The following is a 20,421-nucleotide window of genomic DNA, read 5'->3' as shown; positions in this document are numbered from 1 at the left end:
TACATAAAAAAAACTAGAGAAATCTTTTCTCACCAATGTGATTGCCGCTTTCCAGCAGTTTTTATCTTCTAAACCCCCAGACTGGTCATGTGATCATAGCAGACCAACCTTCCCACTCAGGTGGGAAGTGCAGAAAGTGGGACAGGGGTTATGGCCATGTTTTGGTTTTACCATGTTTTGGTTAACCAACAGGCAGTGTTTTTTAATAGTTTGCTAAAATCCTTGCAAAGTATAGAACTTTCAAAGGGGAGGATATTTTTGAGCAACAAAGCTACAGTTGAAGTGTATAAAAAAATAAATGGTACTATATGAAAATGTAAATGCACTCGTATTTGTAAAATGCATTAAACTCAAACAAGAAAAATTGTGTCTAATCTATATATATTATAAAACTTTATATTTGTATAATAAAATTCCCCAAATGAATTTCAACATCCATTGCCAAAATGACTTACCTTATGAAACCCACGGAAATATGTTAAATAATGAACTCTTAAATGTATTTTGTTTTAAATTCAATGTCACTTTTATTTTTGAACATTGCTAAGAATGCTTTCAAAACGTATTACATTATATTGAAAGATGCATACAAAATAAATAAAACAAAACAAGCTACATGTGCCAAAATAAAATAATCTGTGCTTTACTTATGCAGAGGAAAACAACAGACCCACTTTAGGGACCCAAAATACACCTTCCTACTTTGGTGTGTTGTGCCACAAAATTAGCTGCATTGTCTTAGGGATATTCAATTTTTTTTTCAATGGACTGGCAATGCACTAAACATTTTAGTGTTCCTGTGTTTTTTCTATAGACACTACAATGAATGATAGTGTACAGGAGAACTGCAGTGCGGATGCGTTCATGTGGCATTCACAATGAGTGTTGTGGCATCATACCAGTGCAATTGGTGTGCACCAACACAATAAAGTGGTATTAGAAGGGCCCTAAAACTGGCTCCATAGCATATTTTATTTAGGGCTGAGAATTTTCAAATGCAACAGTGAGCATAAATAAACAGTTTGGTTTAAAAAAAAAAGAATTGTAAACATACTTACCCCTGTTATATATCGCGTTCTACACTGGATGGTTCCAAATACTCCAAGAATGACAATAATGATATGAACAAAATTTGCCAAGATAGGTGCCCACTGGTAGCCCAAGAAGTCAAATATTTGTCTCTCCAGTATACATGCCTACAATGAAAAAAATATATGTTTAAATGAACAAATAGATAAAAGTGATTAGGAACGTGTGATTTGACATTGTACATGTACATTAAATATAACTGTTATATAACTGTTATACAATTCTTCTTACTTATATTTAGCATATACATAAAGAATGAATGACATTAAAGATATAAATAGGATTTCTCCTATTTATATAGGTTACCTGGTTTGCAATAAAAATAATAATCACAATGATTTTCAGTTGCTTTTAAAAACATGAAGTTCATGTAAAAATAAATAGAAATGTGCCCTGAATCGCCATTAGTATGTAATAGTAATAAAAAAAAACTTTTTCGGTTAATATTAACCCAACCACAAAAAAATACACTTTACATTTTAAAATAATTTTAAAAAGTTGTTTTATTCTCTGTAATTATGTAGCTATCAATAAACAAATTCCAGTCCTGCCATGAGAATTGTTTAGGAAGTTTCTGTTATGGGGTGAATCTGGGGTGACCCTGTGTAGTCCTTGTTTGAGCCTACAAGTGCCCATGCAAACATTAGGCCAGATTTACTAAAACCCTCCAAGAATGCAGAAGATAAACTATCATAGGAGAACCTGGGTAATTCAGCAAACCTGGAATGGATTACAAACAATTACCAACTAATAGAAAATTATATTTAAGGAATCCATTCCAGGTGTACTGGATCCCCCAGGTTTTCCCACGGTAATCTATCTTCTCCAGTCTTGGAGAGCTTTCATAAGCTTTCAGACCAATATTGTACAGGAATGGTCCCTAATTTTCCAACAAAAAACAATGACGTAGAACAAAAACTAGTGGATGTATGTAATAATATTATTATTATTATTATTATTATTATTATTATTATTATTATTATTAAACAGGATTTTCATAGCACCAACATATAATGTACAGGGCTGTACATTAAATAGGGATTGCAAATGACAGACAGTGACACAGGAGAGGATCGAGAGGATTCTGCCCCAAAGCACTCATAATCTATGAGTAGGAAAGCAGGAATATTCTAAAAGAAAGAGTAGGTAAAATAGCAGCACTGAGATAAGAACAAAAAATTATAGAAACTATATTAAAAACCAAGGACCCCAGATCAAGCTATAATTTTATGTCATGATGATTCTAAAAACATTGGATTTTTAGTAATTTAAATTTTAAACTTCAATGTACCTGGCTGTTATACTACAGCTCCCTAAGTGCACTAAAGTATTCAAGGTTTATATAACTAGTATTTAACAATGCAGAAAGAATTGCAACAATGTTAAATCCCTCAACAGAGAAATACACTAAGCATTGTTCTATTCATTTTAAAGAATGTTTTTGCAAAGTTAAAAAAAAATACATTAAGCTTTGTTTAATAAACTACATATTACTAAGCAAAATGATTCTGTAATTGAGGTCAACTGCAGTGCTCAGGCAGAATAAAACTACCCATCACATCATAATTAGTTCAGACAATTCACAACTAACCTCTGTTTTGTTACTACATACTAAAAATCAGTGTACTTATATATATTGATTAAAGGATAACATGGCCCCATTTAGGCACATAAATGAAATTTCACTTTGCAAGATTAACACTAATACGCTAACACTTATTGCTATCTTATACAATTTAAAATAGGTATCATATTGTCCTAACTGTACATTCCATAATATTGCTACCCCCAACCCCCTTCACACATTCTTATTATTGCATTATTTTAATGCACTTTTTTGTTTGCCTTTTAAACGTTCCAATGTTAAATGCCTAAAAGTGGCTATATAGAAAGCGTGTGAATAATACAAAGATACACTATTCAATGTTAAAGAATATTAATAAATCACTTTGTGTGCACCCAGTTACACAATTAGTACATTTCTGTTTGTTTTTGCTTAATTGTTCTAACAAGCAATTTCTGTCACTTAAAAAACGTAACATGTGCGCAAGCTTCTATTTGCAGCTTGTAAGTCTTTAAATAGTGAGTTTATTGGCTGTGGGCTGTATGCCCAAACGCTACATGCTCCCATCATAGCAGCCATTCGTTAGATGCCATCTTAGGTCATTGTCATCTGTCAGAACAACTACACAGAAACTGCTAGGGCTTTATAGGACCCATACAGGAATTCTGCCACACATAACCCCTGATTCATCAAGCAGAATCGGATTATCGGTCGCGCATTCGTATTAGCGATCCGGAATCGTACGCCGTCGCGCTATTCAGCAACGAAAAAAGCTCGCGCACGGAGCCGCGCTTATCCGACAGCTTTTTACTGGCGATCTTGCATTAAAAGTCACTGTTCCCCTAAAAAATCATTCTTTCTAATGGCACACACATTACCCATAGCCCTAAAAAAAAATGCGGTAATCCGCGATCGATGGCCGCGCGTACGTTCGCGCTGCCAGCGAGCGCGGATTTCATTGATGAATCAGGGGCATAGTGTGCATGATCACCATGTGAAGATACACCACCTAATTCTTTATAAAAGCAAACTCATCTCAGTAAAGAGAGCAAGTGGCTGTCCCTGCTACCTCTCTTACTCTTGCTGATTCCTATTTGTTTACCACACTCCTGTTTGTGGCACCCAAGTAGGGTCTGCTGCCTGTTTGCATAGGGAGGCAATTGTTTGTACCAAAATGAGCATAACCATATTTACCTCCACAAGTGATAAGGGGCACAGCTGTAGAGCCGGAATTTGTAGGCATAGACTGGACATGGAGCCAACATTACCTTCCCCAACTTTGCCTTTTAATCCAAAATCCTCTATATCATTGTATTGCAGCTAGCTATCCACCCTGCACCTCCTGTAATGAAAACAAGTACAACTCGAACTGTCCCTATCATCTCAACACTCAAAGCTGCCATATTGAAAGTGTCCCTGTAAGCTAAAGCACAATAGTTAACAGCATTCCATATCCCTAATAGGCCATTGGGTAAATCTAGGTTGGCAGAATGGCAGCAAACCACAAGGTGTACAACTTCATTTGCTGTACCAACAGGAATTAAATATAATGCACCCAACTCGGTCACCAGTATACTTCTACTACATCTCTTCCTTGTCCCCCTTCATTTATAGTTACACTGCATTTACATTACCGTTAACAACAAAAAATCTGCACAGAGCATACAGTGCTGCCTAAAGGAAAAAGTGCCATAGTGTCTAAACTACTTTGGCCGGGCACCCTCAACCATACAGTGCAAGAGCCTCTCAGGGCTACCCAGGCTGATCCATCACAAGATTCAACCACGCAAATTTGTAAAAGACAACAGAACAACCTTGGCAGGCTTTGACCTTGAACACCTGAAGCATTAAGAAAAACTTTTTACCCACTATCTGCTAAAATATCTTTCCCATTGGCTTAAAGATATTCAGCTTTAGGATATTCTGAACACCACACATTTGGACTAATTTGTCTTTGAACCTCTGGTCAAACAGTCATGTTTATGAAAAACTGATATAAACCCCATGCAAAGGGATAAGATTCCAAACAGCTTAGCAGTGAATGGTGGAATGGGGTAGAGAATATTGCAAATGAAAACTTGAAGGTCGACATGCTGTTTATTTTATGTGTTTACTTGTATTTGTATAGCACTGATTTATGACATATAATTACTGCTCTTTCTTTGCTTTGCTTCTTTGCTTCTTAACAAATATAGCTAACATTTGCATTGAATCCACAAATGAAACAATAAAGCCCATAAGAATGCATACCTGTGCGAATACCGAAAGAATTTCCATTGGTTTTCTTTTACATGAAATATATTTATATCTAAACCAGAGTCCACTTTCAAATGATAATGGTTGTGTCATTTGCATAATTGTCCTACGGCACATCTTCTATTAACATCACACTACTTCATTTGACTCCATATCATCATGATTTTTTTCAATTAATATAACCTGAGAACAAGCTCAGAAAACCTACATAATTTTCTGTCGTGTTGAATATAAATGGTAATCTGTCAAATCATTTTATTATATTTCCTTCACAGCCTAGAGGCATATTGAAGATGCAAGTAATTTACTACACACATTACAAAAGATGTCTAAAAGGCTTGTGCCCAATGATACAGGAATTGACAAAAGTCTAATGATCTAATGTTTCAGGAGCTCTTAAGTGCAAAACAATACATTTGTTCTCTTGTGCTATCTAACTTGTAAAACTAATATTGCAGAGGCAGTTGTTGTGCCAGCCAATGTATTTATAGAGAAAATAATAGGAAAGATGCACATCTTAATTTGGATGTGTTTGTATGTCCACTACTTAGTTGAATGGGCAAAATATTGCACCTGCACCCATGACCTGCATAGACCTATATAGGCTGCCTAAATGTTAGCTTATTGATGGACTGACAGATAGACTATACAAGTCCTACAGCTCATGAGCTTGGGCTCCCCTTATAGAGGATATGGGTTGAGGCTTCGTAGTACACTGAGATAAAAAGATGTTTCTGGAAGTTTTGTTATCAGCATTTACATCGCTGATTCCCAACCCTATAGCTTGTAAGTCAACACTTAGCCTTGCCTAATCCTTTTTAGTTTGGCAGAAATGACTGTGCTGCTAAAACTCTCCCATTGTGAGCTGAAGTGACTGGAAAAGAAAGTGGCAAGAAGCTCTTGCATTTTATAGTAACTGGATTTAAAACACAAAAGCCTTTTGATATACGTTGTTTTATTAAATGTGTAAATATATCTCATAAATGTTCACCTATCAAAGTGAATAATAATAAATACGATTTACTGGTTTTACATGGTCACAGTTAAAAAAAAAACATCCATCAAGTTTAAAAAAGTCTATTAAGTTAAAAATATCTCAATTAAAAACCCTATAGACATAGTTGATCCAGAGGAAGGCAAAAAAAAAAACCCTGTTTCAATTTGCTACAACAAGGGAAAAAAATAATTTCCTGATTCTATGAGGCAATTGGATGTTCCCTGGATCAACAGTTTCTATTACCTTTACTTTAAAGCTTTAATACCCAGTTATTTTCTGTGCTTCTAGAAAAACATCCAGTTTTTTCCTAAAGCAATCTATAGTAGTTGCTGAAACTACTTCCTGAGTGAGCCGATTCCCCATTTTCACAGACCTTACAGTGAAGAATCCCTTCCTTATCCAGAGTTTAAACTTCTTTTTCTCCAGACGCAAAGCACGCCCTCTTGTTCTTTGTAATGACCTTAAAGTGAATAATCAGGAAAAGAGTTCTCTATATGGAACATGGATATGTACAATTTGCCTAGACTAATTGTATGTTCAATTTAGACACAACCATATGAGTAAAATTATCAAATTCCTCTGCACACAGTGGGATGTTTTACATGAATACAGATTCAATGACTTGTATGTAATGACTACATTTACAAATATTTATAACAATGGCTATTGTAAAGTAGTAATAGGTTGGCTATACTTGGGTTGATTTTCCTATAAAATCAAGCAATCCATCTGATCTTATCTGTATGAAAACTATAAATTAGTTCTTAAAGTCCAAATTTTAACAACCAAATGTGATCAGTATATTTTGTAGAATTAAAAGAACCCTGACAAGTTGGATTCACAAATTTCCATTCATCGTACCAATATCTGATGAAGTTTTAAGACCTCTTGATTCATTTCTGCTCAAATTTTGGAACGTGTATATCCTATGGGGTTGTCTTGCAGCAATACAATCAATTGTTTTTCAATCGATGGTAATCATTTATTTTGACCAACTTGCCTGAATTATGTTTCAACTTTAAATTAACCAACTCAATTGAACTGAACTTTGATTGATTAAAGCTGCTTATTAATTTTTGCATGGCTATTATGTGTTAATCTATCTGTCTAGTGTTGCACCCATTCAGCCCCATAAAATCTGAATTTTTAAATCTCACTTGGTCCTGTAATCCTATTTATAAATTATTTAATGTTCTTTTACTACTGTTACACTTTGTTAAACTTTCAGACTAAAATAAACTTTTTTTCTCTATAATTATCCCAATTTAGAAGAGTCCGAAAGAAACCACAATAATTGCTGGAAACTTAAAATATTAAGCATTAAAAGGGTGGGAGCACCAAGCCGTTCTTTACATATGTTTAACTCATTTGTGTTAAACATAGGGTTTGACATATTGAGCGATATATAATGCATGCAAAGCCGAATCCAATTCTTTCAATCCAGTTATTTTTGTTATGGATAGCAAACAAAATTACCTTTCTTGACCATCACTATCCAAATAATGAACAATTTAAAATTCCCCATGTACAATGAAAGCAGTGATGAATAACTTTGTGCAATATACCACAAGGCTCACATTTTACTATAATGAAGTCTCCATAGTGAGTATGTTTTGTTTTATTTGGAAACAGTGAAGTGACACTAATGAAGATAATTCTGTTTCCTACTTTCAGTGTAGTTGTATCTGGTATTCTTTACAAAGTTTACAGATCCAGTTATCAAAAGGCAGTCCTTTTTCCGCTTTATCACCGAAGACTTAATTTTTCTAATTTTGATGCTATATCCCAACCCTAACAGATAGAGCTCAAGCATTTCTCATATGGGATTATATCTAGTATTAATATTATATAATACATTAACTAATTAAATTACCAGGCTTAACTTGGATTAAATTGGCTGTTGCCCTTATTATTGGCTTATCTGACATTTAATATTTACCACTCACACCAATAATCTATAACACCACCAACTCTCTATTAATTTTGCATCATATCACCAGCCATGAGCTCAGGCACCACAACTCAAGTTTAACCAATAGCATTAACATTTTAGGATCAGGCTGCCAATGGGAAGTGGGCCAGGAATCTTTCTTGACCACTTTGGTAAAACTGTGCTTAGTTGTCATATTTACCTTCCTTCATAGCTTTCTAGGACTGGGCAGGCATTACTACGCTTGAACTCCTGACTACCCATTGAAGAATAAACCCCTCATTACACCAACATAATGTTGTTAGTTACCTATTTTTTATTAAAAAAGTGGGAAGAGAGAGAAAGGCGGGAAAGCAAAAGCAATTGCAAGAGCCCTCCCTTAACTGACATAATCCTATACTGGGGGCATTTGCTTTTGTTCCCTTCCATTCCTGTCTAGTGAAACCCCCCTAATATTCAAGGGGGCATTCTCATTGGGCACGCAGATGCAAAGTGGGTGGGGTTTAGTTCTAAAAGGGGCAAATTTAGTTATTCAGTTCTGCTTTTTTGTAGGAACAATAAGCTGGCTATTGTAAAACAAAAGACATGGAAAGTTGGGCACTTCTATATAGAACATGTACCAATGTAGAAATTAACAAATGAAAAAAAACATTGTTCTCTAAAAAGAATTGTCTTCTTCTTAACAGCACCCACTAAAAGTATAACTGCAGTGAGCCCACTGGAAAGGGGGCTGGCTTATCATTGCCTTTAAATGGGCATACCTAAGCCCTGACAACCAAATAAATGATTTTAAAAAGTCTATACCATATAACAAATCCCTTAGGTGCCCACAGTTATCCATTATGTTAGTTTGTCATGGCTAATCTACTAAAATTTTAACATAATCTCTTAATTAGCTTTTAATAATCAATTTAAATGGCCAGAATTGTTCAAAGCTGGCATTACACAAAATACCTTTTAGTTTAAATTACTAGTTTATTTAGAATTAGGTACCCTTCCTTTAAATTTATCCACCAAGGCACATTGGGCTCCGTTCTGCTTATTCAACCTGATGGATTTAATTCCAATACAACATTTATTCCACAATATAGTCTTTAAATTGTATTTCACATACATGGTAAAATTGTACATTTGTACCATGGTGGATTACATATCTGGAAAATAAATAGATCCTTTATACTAGGATATAATGGATGGATTTGTAATAAATTATATATTTATGTTTTAATGGAACATTTTCCACCCACTGGCACATATTATGAGAAAGAAAAATGTAATGAAAATAATACCCAGCATTATAGATAGGCCAAGTAATGTATGTTCCATGCCCTTGGCTGCTATATTGGTCCATTGCAAAAACATTGCCCCTGATTCATCTGCTGCAATAACATTTCAAGCATGCAAAAGTAGACTCCCAATCAATATTATCACACTGAAAGGTTTTCTTAGCATGTCTCAAGTGCTACTTCAGCTTTTTGAATTAGGTCTGGTGATATTATAACAATAAATGTACCCTCTGGTTTAAGTTCTTCTTCCTGCTAAAAAGGTCCTAAAGTGCTTTTATTTAATAACGGTAAAAGACAATTTTTCTGTACACACTCATCCCTTCCTCACAAGTTTATGAAAGTTATAAAAAATACTTTTTTACTAGAAATATAAATAACATTTTTAAACCCTGGGCCCACATACCTTACTGCATCACACTCGTTATATTTGTTGGTGCACACCCCATTGCACAGGACAGCCCCCTGACCACAACCAAGTTTTATGAACACTCATCACCATATTCTTTAGCAATGGGCCCACAGCCTGTTTACACCCATTAGGAGTAAGCTCCTTGTAATGTAGTGGACTTCCCGTCAGTCCTGTTCTTTCTGCTTGTACAGAATTACTGGCCTTCTATCCTCTCCTTGGTGTAGTTATCAGCAGGTGGTCTGTAGTGGGTGGGTCTGTTGGGTCTATGCCCTAGCTGTGCTCTCTGCACTGATTATGTATATTATATAACTTTTGCAGAGTAATAGTTGGATTTGCTAAAGAATTTGTGGATTTACTGTATATTCTTTGTGGCTATTCAGGGATATATTTAATTTTTTTTTCTGGTCAATATTGAAAAAGGATTCAGAAAGCTGTGAAGAATACATTTGCTCAGGGTTTCTGCTAATTTCACCTAAAGCAGGTAGCCAAGTTTTGTGTGGCCACTGATGAGTTAATTCAGACACTTTAAAATGTCAAAAGGTATTATAGGAAAACGGTGTTTCTGTATGTCAGATTGCATGGGTAGAAAGGTTCTTACCGTTCACTACAAGAATACACAGTTTTATTGCTTATCCTATTTCGTCTCTCTTTTTTAATATACTTCCTTTATATAACATGGCAGGAACATACAGTACACCAAGGCTTCAGTTTAATATTGTGCGAAACACTAGTAAATTAACCTAGAGTCTAGAAACCTGCCAGTCACTTTATTAAAGTACAGTTATATGGATTCCAGTTATTGAGATTGCAAAAATGTGCAGGCAAAATATTTTTAAAGAACAGATCTGTAATCCCATAGATCTTGTTTCTTAACGGAACTGAGTTGTGTACAAAAGGTTTCTTTACTACTTGACATCATGCTATCTGAAATGGTGACATGAAGCCATACAATCAGTGTTACCCTTGTTTTCCTTCCTTTATAAAGGGCCAGTGTTGCTGAAATCAAACTCTTGTACAAATAAATGCGAAAACATAAACTGTATTTTATCTGTATAAATATATAGGGCCTAAAATGTTTTATGACAATTTTATTTTGAAAAGTAAGCATTAAAAACTGCAAATGTAAATGTTATATTGATAATTTCAATAGAGCTTTTGGGTAAATCATCAGGCAATATTCATAAAGATTGGGCTAATTTTTACCAAGAGATGACAAATAAATGTTGCATTTAAAAATATGGTTGTCCTTGAACATTGAACATAACTGATGGTAAGAAAGGACCATTTACTAAAAGAAAAGAAAATGTAAAAAACGTTTTGCAGGTAAAGTATGAATGGAAAAATGCATTTTAAAGCCACCAGGAGGTTGTTTTGCATTGAAATGCAGCTCATTAGTATTCCAATACTTTGATTTTTTTTGGCCCAAGCCAGTTGGAAATGACTTTTTCATTGATTAATAAAACAATCAAATACCATGCTTGGAATGGCTTAATGCTTTACACATTGTTTAAAATATTTGTTTATTGTATATTTAAATAATTAAAAATGGGCCCCCTTTAACGCTGATCCTCACCACTTTTCCTCTAATGATTGTGGGGGTCTGCAAAGAGGAAAGAGGGAGAGCCATCGAATGAAACAAAAACCATCGGAACTTTTTAAAATGTTTTTCTTAAAATTGTAATAGAAACATTTTCCTGGTTTATTATTTTCAAACTGTGCACAAAAACTGTCTTTACATGCAGCAGGTTTTTTTTAAACATTTATTCTATTTTTGCAGTACTTTCCTTTGGTCCATTGGGCTCAAACAAAGGTATGTACCACAAACCTGCAGGGTCCACAAATACTATGAAGACAAGTGGAAACAAGTATGAATGTGTTTTCCATAAATGAAAACGATAAAAGGAAAGTTGATAGCATCAAGATAAGCATTAGCAAACAGTGAATTACATTAGACATTGTCACAACCTACAAAAGAGAGACGACCTGTAAAAAAAAAGTACACCTAAAGTCAACACCACACACCAAGGAGCTACAAGTCCCACTGCTAGGGATGCTTTAAACCACAACCATATCCTAAATCTTTTAAATTTGCATCATTTTTTTCAAAAAACTGATACAAGAACCAGACGCAGCATTCCACCCAGTGGAGCATATTCATTCCTTCAACCAAAACAGAGCCAGAAATAGAGCAATGTAGTAACTAGTGCTACTTTCAACACTCTACAAACCCAAAAGTGGAAACAGTATCATCAGTCTTGTCATCTGAGCATCCATTGCATCTTATCCGCATTTCTGTAAGAAAATCAGTCAATTCAGCCTTGACAGCTCCAGTTCTGCAAGGTATTTAAAGTCAGGACCACACCTATTAAAGCTTCAAATATATTCACTTTATTTGGTAATTCGTAATTGATGCTGTCAATGTTTGTAAAATAAAAAAGTGAATTTATCTGCACACATGCATTTCTTTCTTTTTGTCAATTACTTCCTTTAACTGGTTAGGTGGAATATTACCTTTTATTACATGTTACAGAATTAAAGGTACTTCAAGGTTAATGGTTTTTTATGTGATCCCTTTCAAGAAGTGGTAAGTGCTTTCTATTTCACACATTTTTTGGACTAAATATACAGTTCAAAAATATTTTCATTTTATTGTAGCAGCCAAATCTGAAACACTAAATATGTATTTACTGTTCTATTTTCAGCTGCTTTGTTTTAAAAGACTGTTTTTTACAGGGACCCATGGACAAATTTACACACATCTCATTTTTATAAGAGTGACTCATCCCCCTGGTTCAGATTAGAACAGACAGGTAAAGATAAAATAACATAAAATGTATAAATGTTTTTTGGTAGTTTCCTCAGTGTAGCCGGGGAGGTGAACTTCCAGTTTGCAAACTTTTGCAAAGCACCACATTTACTAGCAGGATAAATGGGGAAAAAGAAATGTTTCAATGTTTTTTGCATTCTCTGTGCAGAACATACAAGCAAATTTGTAGAAATGTACAGGCTATCACAATTATCCATGGCTGAATTTTTTTCTCTTTCCGAATCACTACAATCAATGCTAGATCCTAGGTATCCAGCCCAGCTTATAAACACAGAAAAAAGACATTGAAGAATTCACACCATAATCACCTAAAATCTTTCAAAAAAACAGCACTGACAGCATTGCCTGCTATATGCTATTATTTTTCATACAACCTTTTAGTGAATAAATACTATTAATTTACATAATTGTGGATCTACAAAATTGGCCCTATGCTCAGTTTCACAGAATTTCCAATAAACTGCTTATAAAGGTTTAAAAGCAAATACGAGTTTCAATGAAGGAAGCAGGGCTGTTTTAGGTAGCTCTGTTCAATGTCTTAAGAAATTGTGCCCAGGGTGAAAGGTCCTGCTGATGTTAAGTAGAACATCCTGTGGACAGCTTTCATGCTGTGAATCTCAGGCATTTTGAAGCAGGGAACTATAGAGTAAGGTATCAGAACAGCATACAATATTGAAGTCAAGAACAAGGCAAAGGTCAGGGCGGACAGTCACAAATATGTAACTGGCAGGGGTGTAGTCGCAAAAAAAGGGCATGGTACATGCCCGCCCTACTACACCCCTGCCTGTGTCACTCAAAGGGGAAGACACTTCCCCCAGAGTGATGTCATGATACCAGACCCCATCCAGAGTGGGCAGGTTGTATTTAGAGACAACCCGCCCACCGCCCGCAGCCTGCGATCAGTACAGGGGACATGGTCCGCTGCTCTGGCCAGTGCGCCCCCCCAGTGGGGTCCTTCTCCTGACCCCATGGGGGGGGCAACCGGCCAGAGCCGCGGACCACCAAAGACTTTGATAAAAGAGTGGGCACTCGTGCCCACTCGCGATAAAAGTGAGGGCACGGCGTTCTTACACATGCCTACCCCACTACACCCCTGGTACCTGGGGAAGAAGTCTATCTTGTACCTGGTGGAAACCCCAAGTAATGAGGTTAGCCTCTTTTGCTGCTCCTCATTAGTCATGATGTTGGTGACAGAAGCAGGAGGCACCACAGGGGCCCAAGTTGCTGGCCAATGAAATACACAAACAAAGACCAGAAGATGATCAGGTTAGTTAGAATGAATTTGGTTATGTCTTAGCAAGTGAAGTACAAAGGTCATAAACGGGTGATCAAAGACCATACAAACTGAAAGTTAATCGAAGAGGCAGAATCAAAGGTGGAATCTGGGTCTCCACAAACAATCAAGATCACAAGTTGATTACTGACAAGTTAGCATGGAAGCAAAACAATCAAAGTGGCCTAATGGCTAATGAGGTGTGCTTGCATGTGTGCACATGTCCGCACGGGGATTTATACACCTTCGCATGATGCACATAATTATTGGCACAATCCTATACCAGGCTGAAGTCACCAATGCTTTAATAAAAGCCAGAGGACTGGATCTAGCTTAAAGGTAGGGTAATTGTTATAGAATAAATCATTGAAAAGTTTTTTCTTTGACAATGTCAATTAGTGACTGGATGTTCTATGTAGATTTTTACAGTCCATTGACCCCCCTTAAAAGATTGTTTGATAAGCTTAGTCCTTGACTTTAACACTTGTATTGAAGAATTTAGTGAGGGTCCAACTTTTAGCAGAAAGTGCGCGGTGCAAGTCTAGAAGCAGAGAGTGCAAGGTTTTGTGGGTGGAATTGCCAATGTGTCGGAAAGAAATTTAGTATCAAAACTTCAAAAGAGGCTGCACTGGAATTCCTATTTAGTTACTCTGAGAATACAAAAAACTTTTCAAAAGTTGGTCATAAACTTCATACAAGCATACTGTACAACAAAACTATCTACTTTTTTCTTCTTCCCTCTTCTCTCTTTCCTAATAATAAATCTATTGGATTTACTTACTTTTCAAAAGCATTGGAGCTGGTCTTGCTAAGAAGAATAAAGAGAGAGATTTCAAATACAAGCTAATATATTTTTTTTATTATGGTTTTAGTGGGAAAGTGTTAGAACCTCTTTCAAGGGTGTTAAGAGATAGGAGTGAGTGACACTCCAAATACCACTGTGTAAACTCTAAGTGCAGCATTTAATCATCAGGTGGCAAAGACACAAATAGGTATTGGAAGGCAGGCAAGACTAAACATGACCAGGCATATTTCTTATTATAGGGCTTCTCTAAAGCTGAAGACAAACACATCTGTAGCTGCTGTAAACAAGGATAACCAGCATCTTCCAAAACATTAAATATCAATGTGAGTAAAATAGTTGGCAGTGAAATCTTTATCTATTATGAATAGACAAATCTACATGCATCAATCACAGCTGATAACCAATTGAAAGGCTTATGTCTACTAGGTTTAAATAAAGAGCAAGGTAAAAAACTAAATACAGAAAGATAAATACCTGCTAATTTCTTAGAATTGACATACACATGTATAGGGTTTTTTTTGCTAAATATGCTCTGATAAATTGTTCTCATTTGAAAAATAAATATATTTATTTTTTATATTTTGCATCAACTTCTGTATACAGAAAAGAAGTTCCTATAAATTATATGGATTGGATATGGATTTGGAGTATGGAAGAGTTTAAACCCCTGTCTGCTTTTTTTACTATTCAGAATGAACAGTTTTACAGCTCAAATATATGTTTGGAGTCAGTTCAAAGTAAGCTACTTTGCAAGTTTAGATGTTGGAGGGGAGGGTTGGGATTAGGGATGAGCAAGCAAATTTTTAAATTTCAGTCTCCCAATGAATTGGGCCGTTCTCGCTTACCAAACATGTAGGCGAGAACAGTCTTTGTAAATTTGGCAGTCGAGACCGAGTTTTTGGAACCTGCAAGACCAATCAGGGGAGCGGATCCTCTGGATTTTTCCCGTGGCCACGTCCATTCATAAACGCAAGCTGCATGACTCAGGACTCTGGGAGGAGGAAAATAGGGGCTGCATTTATAAATAGAGCCGTGGAAATCCTGTCAGATCCCCGGGTATTACAGGTTAGAATGAAGGCAAGCCCTAATTGGAATGCATGGAACAAAGTTTCACAAGGCAAAATATATTGATTCAACTTTAGTAACTTAAAAGGCTTAAAAGCTATGTAACCCAATTATCAAAATCTCATATATACTTTAACATGATAATTTTCAAAAGTTTTTTACATTTTTAGAAATCTGCATTTTTCATTGACCAAAAAATACCTGGTGACTCCTACATGACAATCTTATTGAGGGTGGCAGTCTTATCTCCCTATCACCCAATTTTCACCCTGCCATTGAAAGTTACCGAAGAAGAGTTCATGTGACCATTTCTGCACATGCATGGTCTACTTTTGTTATCATCAGAAAACCCATCCAAACTTAACACATAATACAAACCTGTATTATGTATTCATGCATAAACCTGTACTGATGGCACCATTCTGTGATTTAGTTTTGGCTGAATGGCATTATACACACTGGGTTGAAGCACACAGCTTGAATTTCAACCAAATAGATTTATTTTTGTGTTGCAGTATGTAAGCTAGTGTTTGTCTTTTGATGTACAGAAACCTGATAATGCTAACAGATGCTGTAGTAAACATATAATGTATGCTTTCAATGGGGTACAACTTGCCCAGATTATAATATATATTAGAAACCTTTATAAGACATGTGGGTGACACTTCCCTTAAATTCCTAGAGGCAGCAAATAAACAGATCATATATTACAACAGATTTATTTTTCTGTTTTTTGTTAGCCTGCAGGCCAAATAAACGTTAGCAGAGTTTTTCAATAGAACAATCAAATAAAACCGACAAAGCAAGATAGGATAATGTTAATACACTTCTGTACGGCTGTATAACCCCTTTTTATAACAATTACTGTCCTGGTGTACCAGCAGGTAATACATTTAATCTTTGCTTCCAGTAAACACTTGCATTGGGACCTTGATTCACACTGTATGTTGAGGCTCAAGTAAAGTGGGAAATAACACAATTGTTTTCAACTCTATTCTTTGGGTTTTATTTTCTATAATGATACGTAAGGTCTACAGACAAAGTCAGAAGCCTATAGGAAATCAAATAAGCAGTAATAAGATATTATCATTTTCCATAATAGTTCTATATTAAAAACTAGAATAGATTAGGTGTTTGCTTCTCTGAAAAAAACAGGAACTTTATATTGGTCTTTTACAAACATTATTGAGTTGGTGTGTGGGTGGATACGGGAAAGTATAACTCTTAATCTGTCACTTTTATTTGTCAATATACCTAAAGAAGAAGGGTAATAAAGGGAAGAATCATTTAAGAAATACATATGTTTTATTTTTTCAAAACATTACAATTCTATAATATTGAAAAACCATATGAAGGAATTTGACAACTCAACTATATTATTTTTATGAGAGTGCTGTCAAATTTAAATTCCCCATTACCATACTATGTAACAGATTAAGGTTATCTTCTTTTACACCTTTAATACACCTTTATCTCCACACATATGACTGTGATAATATCTGCAAAGTTGTAGCACCTTGCATTTATCCAATTACATATAGTGTACACTGGTCTAAATCAGGCTTTCACAACCTTATAACCCCACAAGAACCCTTTAAACAATAGTCGGGTGTAGGGGAACTCCTTAAAAATTTTAATTTACTGGGGGTCAGTTGGAATAATGCTTGCTTACACTGGTGGTCAGAATGCCACCTTAACAGACAACTAAAAAGGTCATTGGTATCATGCAAGTGACTCCTTTAAATGGCACTGGATCTAGGGTTCAATTGAGAAAGGCCAGTCTCCATTGGCTTTATCTTGAATAGTATGGAAAATTTTAGATAAAATACCAGATATATATTATCATTCTGGTCATACCATGGTGTATGCTTGTGAGATATCTGTGGTAGTCTGTGGCAACATTGCCCAAATCTGTCTGTAGTTGTTTGATAGGTATTTATATGTTCAGTCGGTATAGGGATAGGGATCGATGTATAGGGATTCTTTGAGACTCCTGGCCCCTGGGTACTGCAAGACATGTGGGGTAGTCATTAAGCCACCATGCAGCACAAATGTAAATGCTGTGCTATGGTTCTCACATGTGAATAAGTCCCATGCACTTTGTCACTAGATTCTTATCTGGAACTGTTGCTCTTGTTCACAACCTCCTCATTGGCTACAGTAAACTACGGTTGATATACTTCTGGCTGACATATGCTTGATACTTCCCTAACAATTTAATGCTTCCTATTGTCATAATACATTAAAATTGGTTTTAGGTCTCTGTGCTAGATTTCTGACTTTTCTTTTGTCTGGGATTACCACCATTGTGTTCATGGCCTGCATTAAGCCTGCCCTTAGGAATGTTTTACCAACAAGAAACTCCAAAAATTGATCTAATACCTTCCTGATGTATTTATGGACCTTTAAGCACAATCAGTTTTATACTTGTTCTATCACTTATTTTTACCATGATATCTGTGAAGCATTTTGAATTGTTTGGTGGAAAAAAGTTACCTAGTTATGGAGTATCTTATTTTTATTTTTAATATAATATGTGTAGGAGGATATATATGCCTCGGACTGTAATATAAATCTGGAAAAAGCTGCAAAAATGAATCAGTGTTCTCGCAAAAATTTGTGGTTTTACATGAATTCTTTAAAATATTAGGTAACTAAACTGCGTACTTACAAGAAATAGTCTTTATACTATTTTTATCACCATTTGGAGCTAGTTTTCAGTAAACACCATTCTTCTTGCAGTACAAGCCATCCAGTCTATACAACTACTGTATTTATTTCCTTTACTTTTTTTTTTGGAACAAGCTAATCTACTAATTAACATTAATCCATGTTTCTAAGGCTTAATGAAGCTACGCAAATCTGAGTAATTGCCGTTTTAAAGAAAACTAAAAGGCTCTGCCAAAAAACACTTGTAAGATTTTATAGTAAAGCGGAAAGTGCATAAAGTGATGAAACACACAGCATCCAATCAAAAATCATCCTTAAGTGATTTGACTGCAGTACAATAACAAGTAACCTAATTTAAATCATAGTAAAACCCTATCCATGCTCATATTTGTGTTTGTCCATGATGCAGGGGCATCTGTCAGAGGTTTTGCCTAGCTAATAAGGAACACAGATGAAACAGACTCCCTCAATGAATGAAAGGAAGATGGGACACCATGGTTTACAGGCTTCCATGGATAGATTCTGGACAGTCACAGCTTCTGTTTTTGTAGGCTGTAGGTTTTTAATTATGATCCTGACATTCACTTAAATGAATAAATAGATGTTCCTTGTAGTAAAAGAGCTGTCATACTGTGTTTCCCATTGGCCTATGTCTGCAACTGTCAGCATTGCAGTCTAAGGTTACGTACACACATGCAATAATTATCGTTGGAAATCAGTGTCTAATGACTATTCTAAAATGATCTTTCGATAATTGTTAACAACAAAAAATGCACAACAACTGGCTAACAACGCCAATGAAGGAGGATAGTCACTGGAAACGAACGACCGCCCCGGCAGATCTGATTGGGCAACGATCGTTTGCTATCTATTGTGTGTACAGTGGTTCAGTGATCGTGGATGGTTCTGCTGTACACGTTCTCTGGTACACATCACTTCCTGCAATGCTCATATTCCTTGATTGGTCGTTAAGCAAACAATTATTGGATGCGTGTACGTAGCCTAATTCCTAAGTCTAAGAGACTTGGTTGACTTTGCTTAAATTTAATACATTCTAAGGTTGCCAAAATAAATCAAAAACACTGACTTTGATCATGGCAGAATTTAACATTGACAGGTTTAACAACAGAAGTTGTTGTGTTTACATTACCTATGTATGCTATTTTACTGGTTTCCTGCAGCAATAAAAGCTAAGCCATGCCAATGTTTTAAGACATATGTTGTTTGAACTTCTTCATTTTCTCTGAATGATCAAAATATAGACCAGAGCCAGACTATGACAGCTGCCATCTTCTGGCACTTGAATTGGATGCACAGTTACAAGAGCTTGGTCATTGTTTAGAGACAAGCTGAGGACAGCTGTCCTCGACTTCATGCCCTCTTGCATGATTGGCTTGCATGAGTGAATGTAACCAGTTATGCCATGGCACACTTTTTGCCCCCTTCCTTTTTTTGTCAAACCAATCTCCAAGGACATTTTGTGCATAGGAACTGGGAACAAATGCTTGCTGTCCCCATCTCCTATTCAAAGGTATCAAAGCTATTATAAGGTCTGGTTTTAAAAAAATAGAAGGGGGGGGGGGGGGGACACACACTGTTTTTTTACTTTATTTTTTTCTTATATCAAAATTAATAAACACCTCAGGCGGCTACTTTTACCCCAGCACGTGTAATCATATTACCGCTCTTGTCATCTGCCACTCTAGCCATTGTTTAATAATTTGATAAAAACGTTTTGGTAATTTTAATCATCTTTTTATTGACTACTGTTTTGAATGTTAGCAATGATAGGCGCTTTGTGTGCTCTAGGTTTATACTCGAGTTAGTATATTTTTCCTGTTTTTAATTTCAGGCAAAAATAAGTACCTTAGTTTATATTCAAGTTTATGTGTATATTTTGGAGTTTGTACAGCATTAAAGCTCTCAAGCTCTCCCTGAAGTTTCAGGAGCTTTAATCACCAAATAACCAAATTAGAATAAATGCTAATATATATTTTCATCTCTTGTTACCACTATTGTGATCAAAATATGTGCCTGATTAATCCTGAGTGCCATCATTTTATTAATACCCCTATAATAAAGCATTGCTACCATGGCAAATCTTTTTTGCTGATTTTACGCTGTAGTGGCTTAGGTTGAAATTTTCATAACTTTTCAATATCCAAAATATATGTTCAATATGTCAAGATATTAAAGAGTTTTATATTACCTGACAACATATCCTGGTATTACATATGTTTATTTTCTACA

The 20,421-nt window shown here is 35.6% G+C and overlaps 1 protein-coding gene across 2 annotated transcripts in view; it reads right to left on the bottom strand.

Moving 5' to 3' along the window:
* Positions 1 to 20,421, bottom strand: part of NKAIN2 (sodium/potassium transporting ATPase interacting 2) — a 412,538-nt gene that overhangs the window by 259,569 nt on the left and 132,548 nt on the right. For both annotated transcript variants that reach the window (XM_072408848.1, XM_072408849.1), the window contains exon 2: positions 1,059 to 1,196. In XM_072408848.1, the coding sequence (XP_072264949.1) occupies positions 1,059 to 1,196 (138 nt within the window). The remainder of the gene's footprint in view (positions 1 to 1,058; positions 1,197 to 20,421) is intronic.

Source organism: Pyxicephalus adspersus, chromosome 4, assembly GCF_032062135.1.
Source record: "Pyxicephalus adspersus chromosome 4, UCB_Pads_2.0, whole genome shotgun sequence".
Taxonomy (NCBI): Eukaryota; Metazoa; Chordata; class Amphibia; order Anura; family Pyxicephalidae; genus Pyxicephalus; species Pyxicephalus adspersus.
The sequence above is the reverse complement of the archived record's forward strand: the minus strand, read 5'-3'. Positions and strand labels throughout refer to the sequence as shown.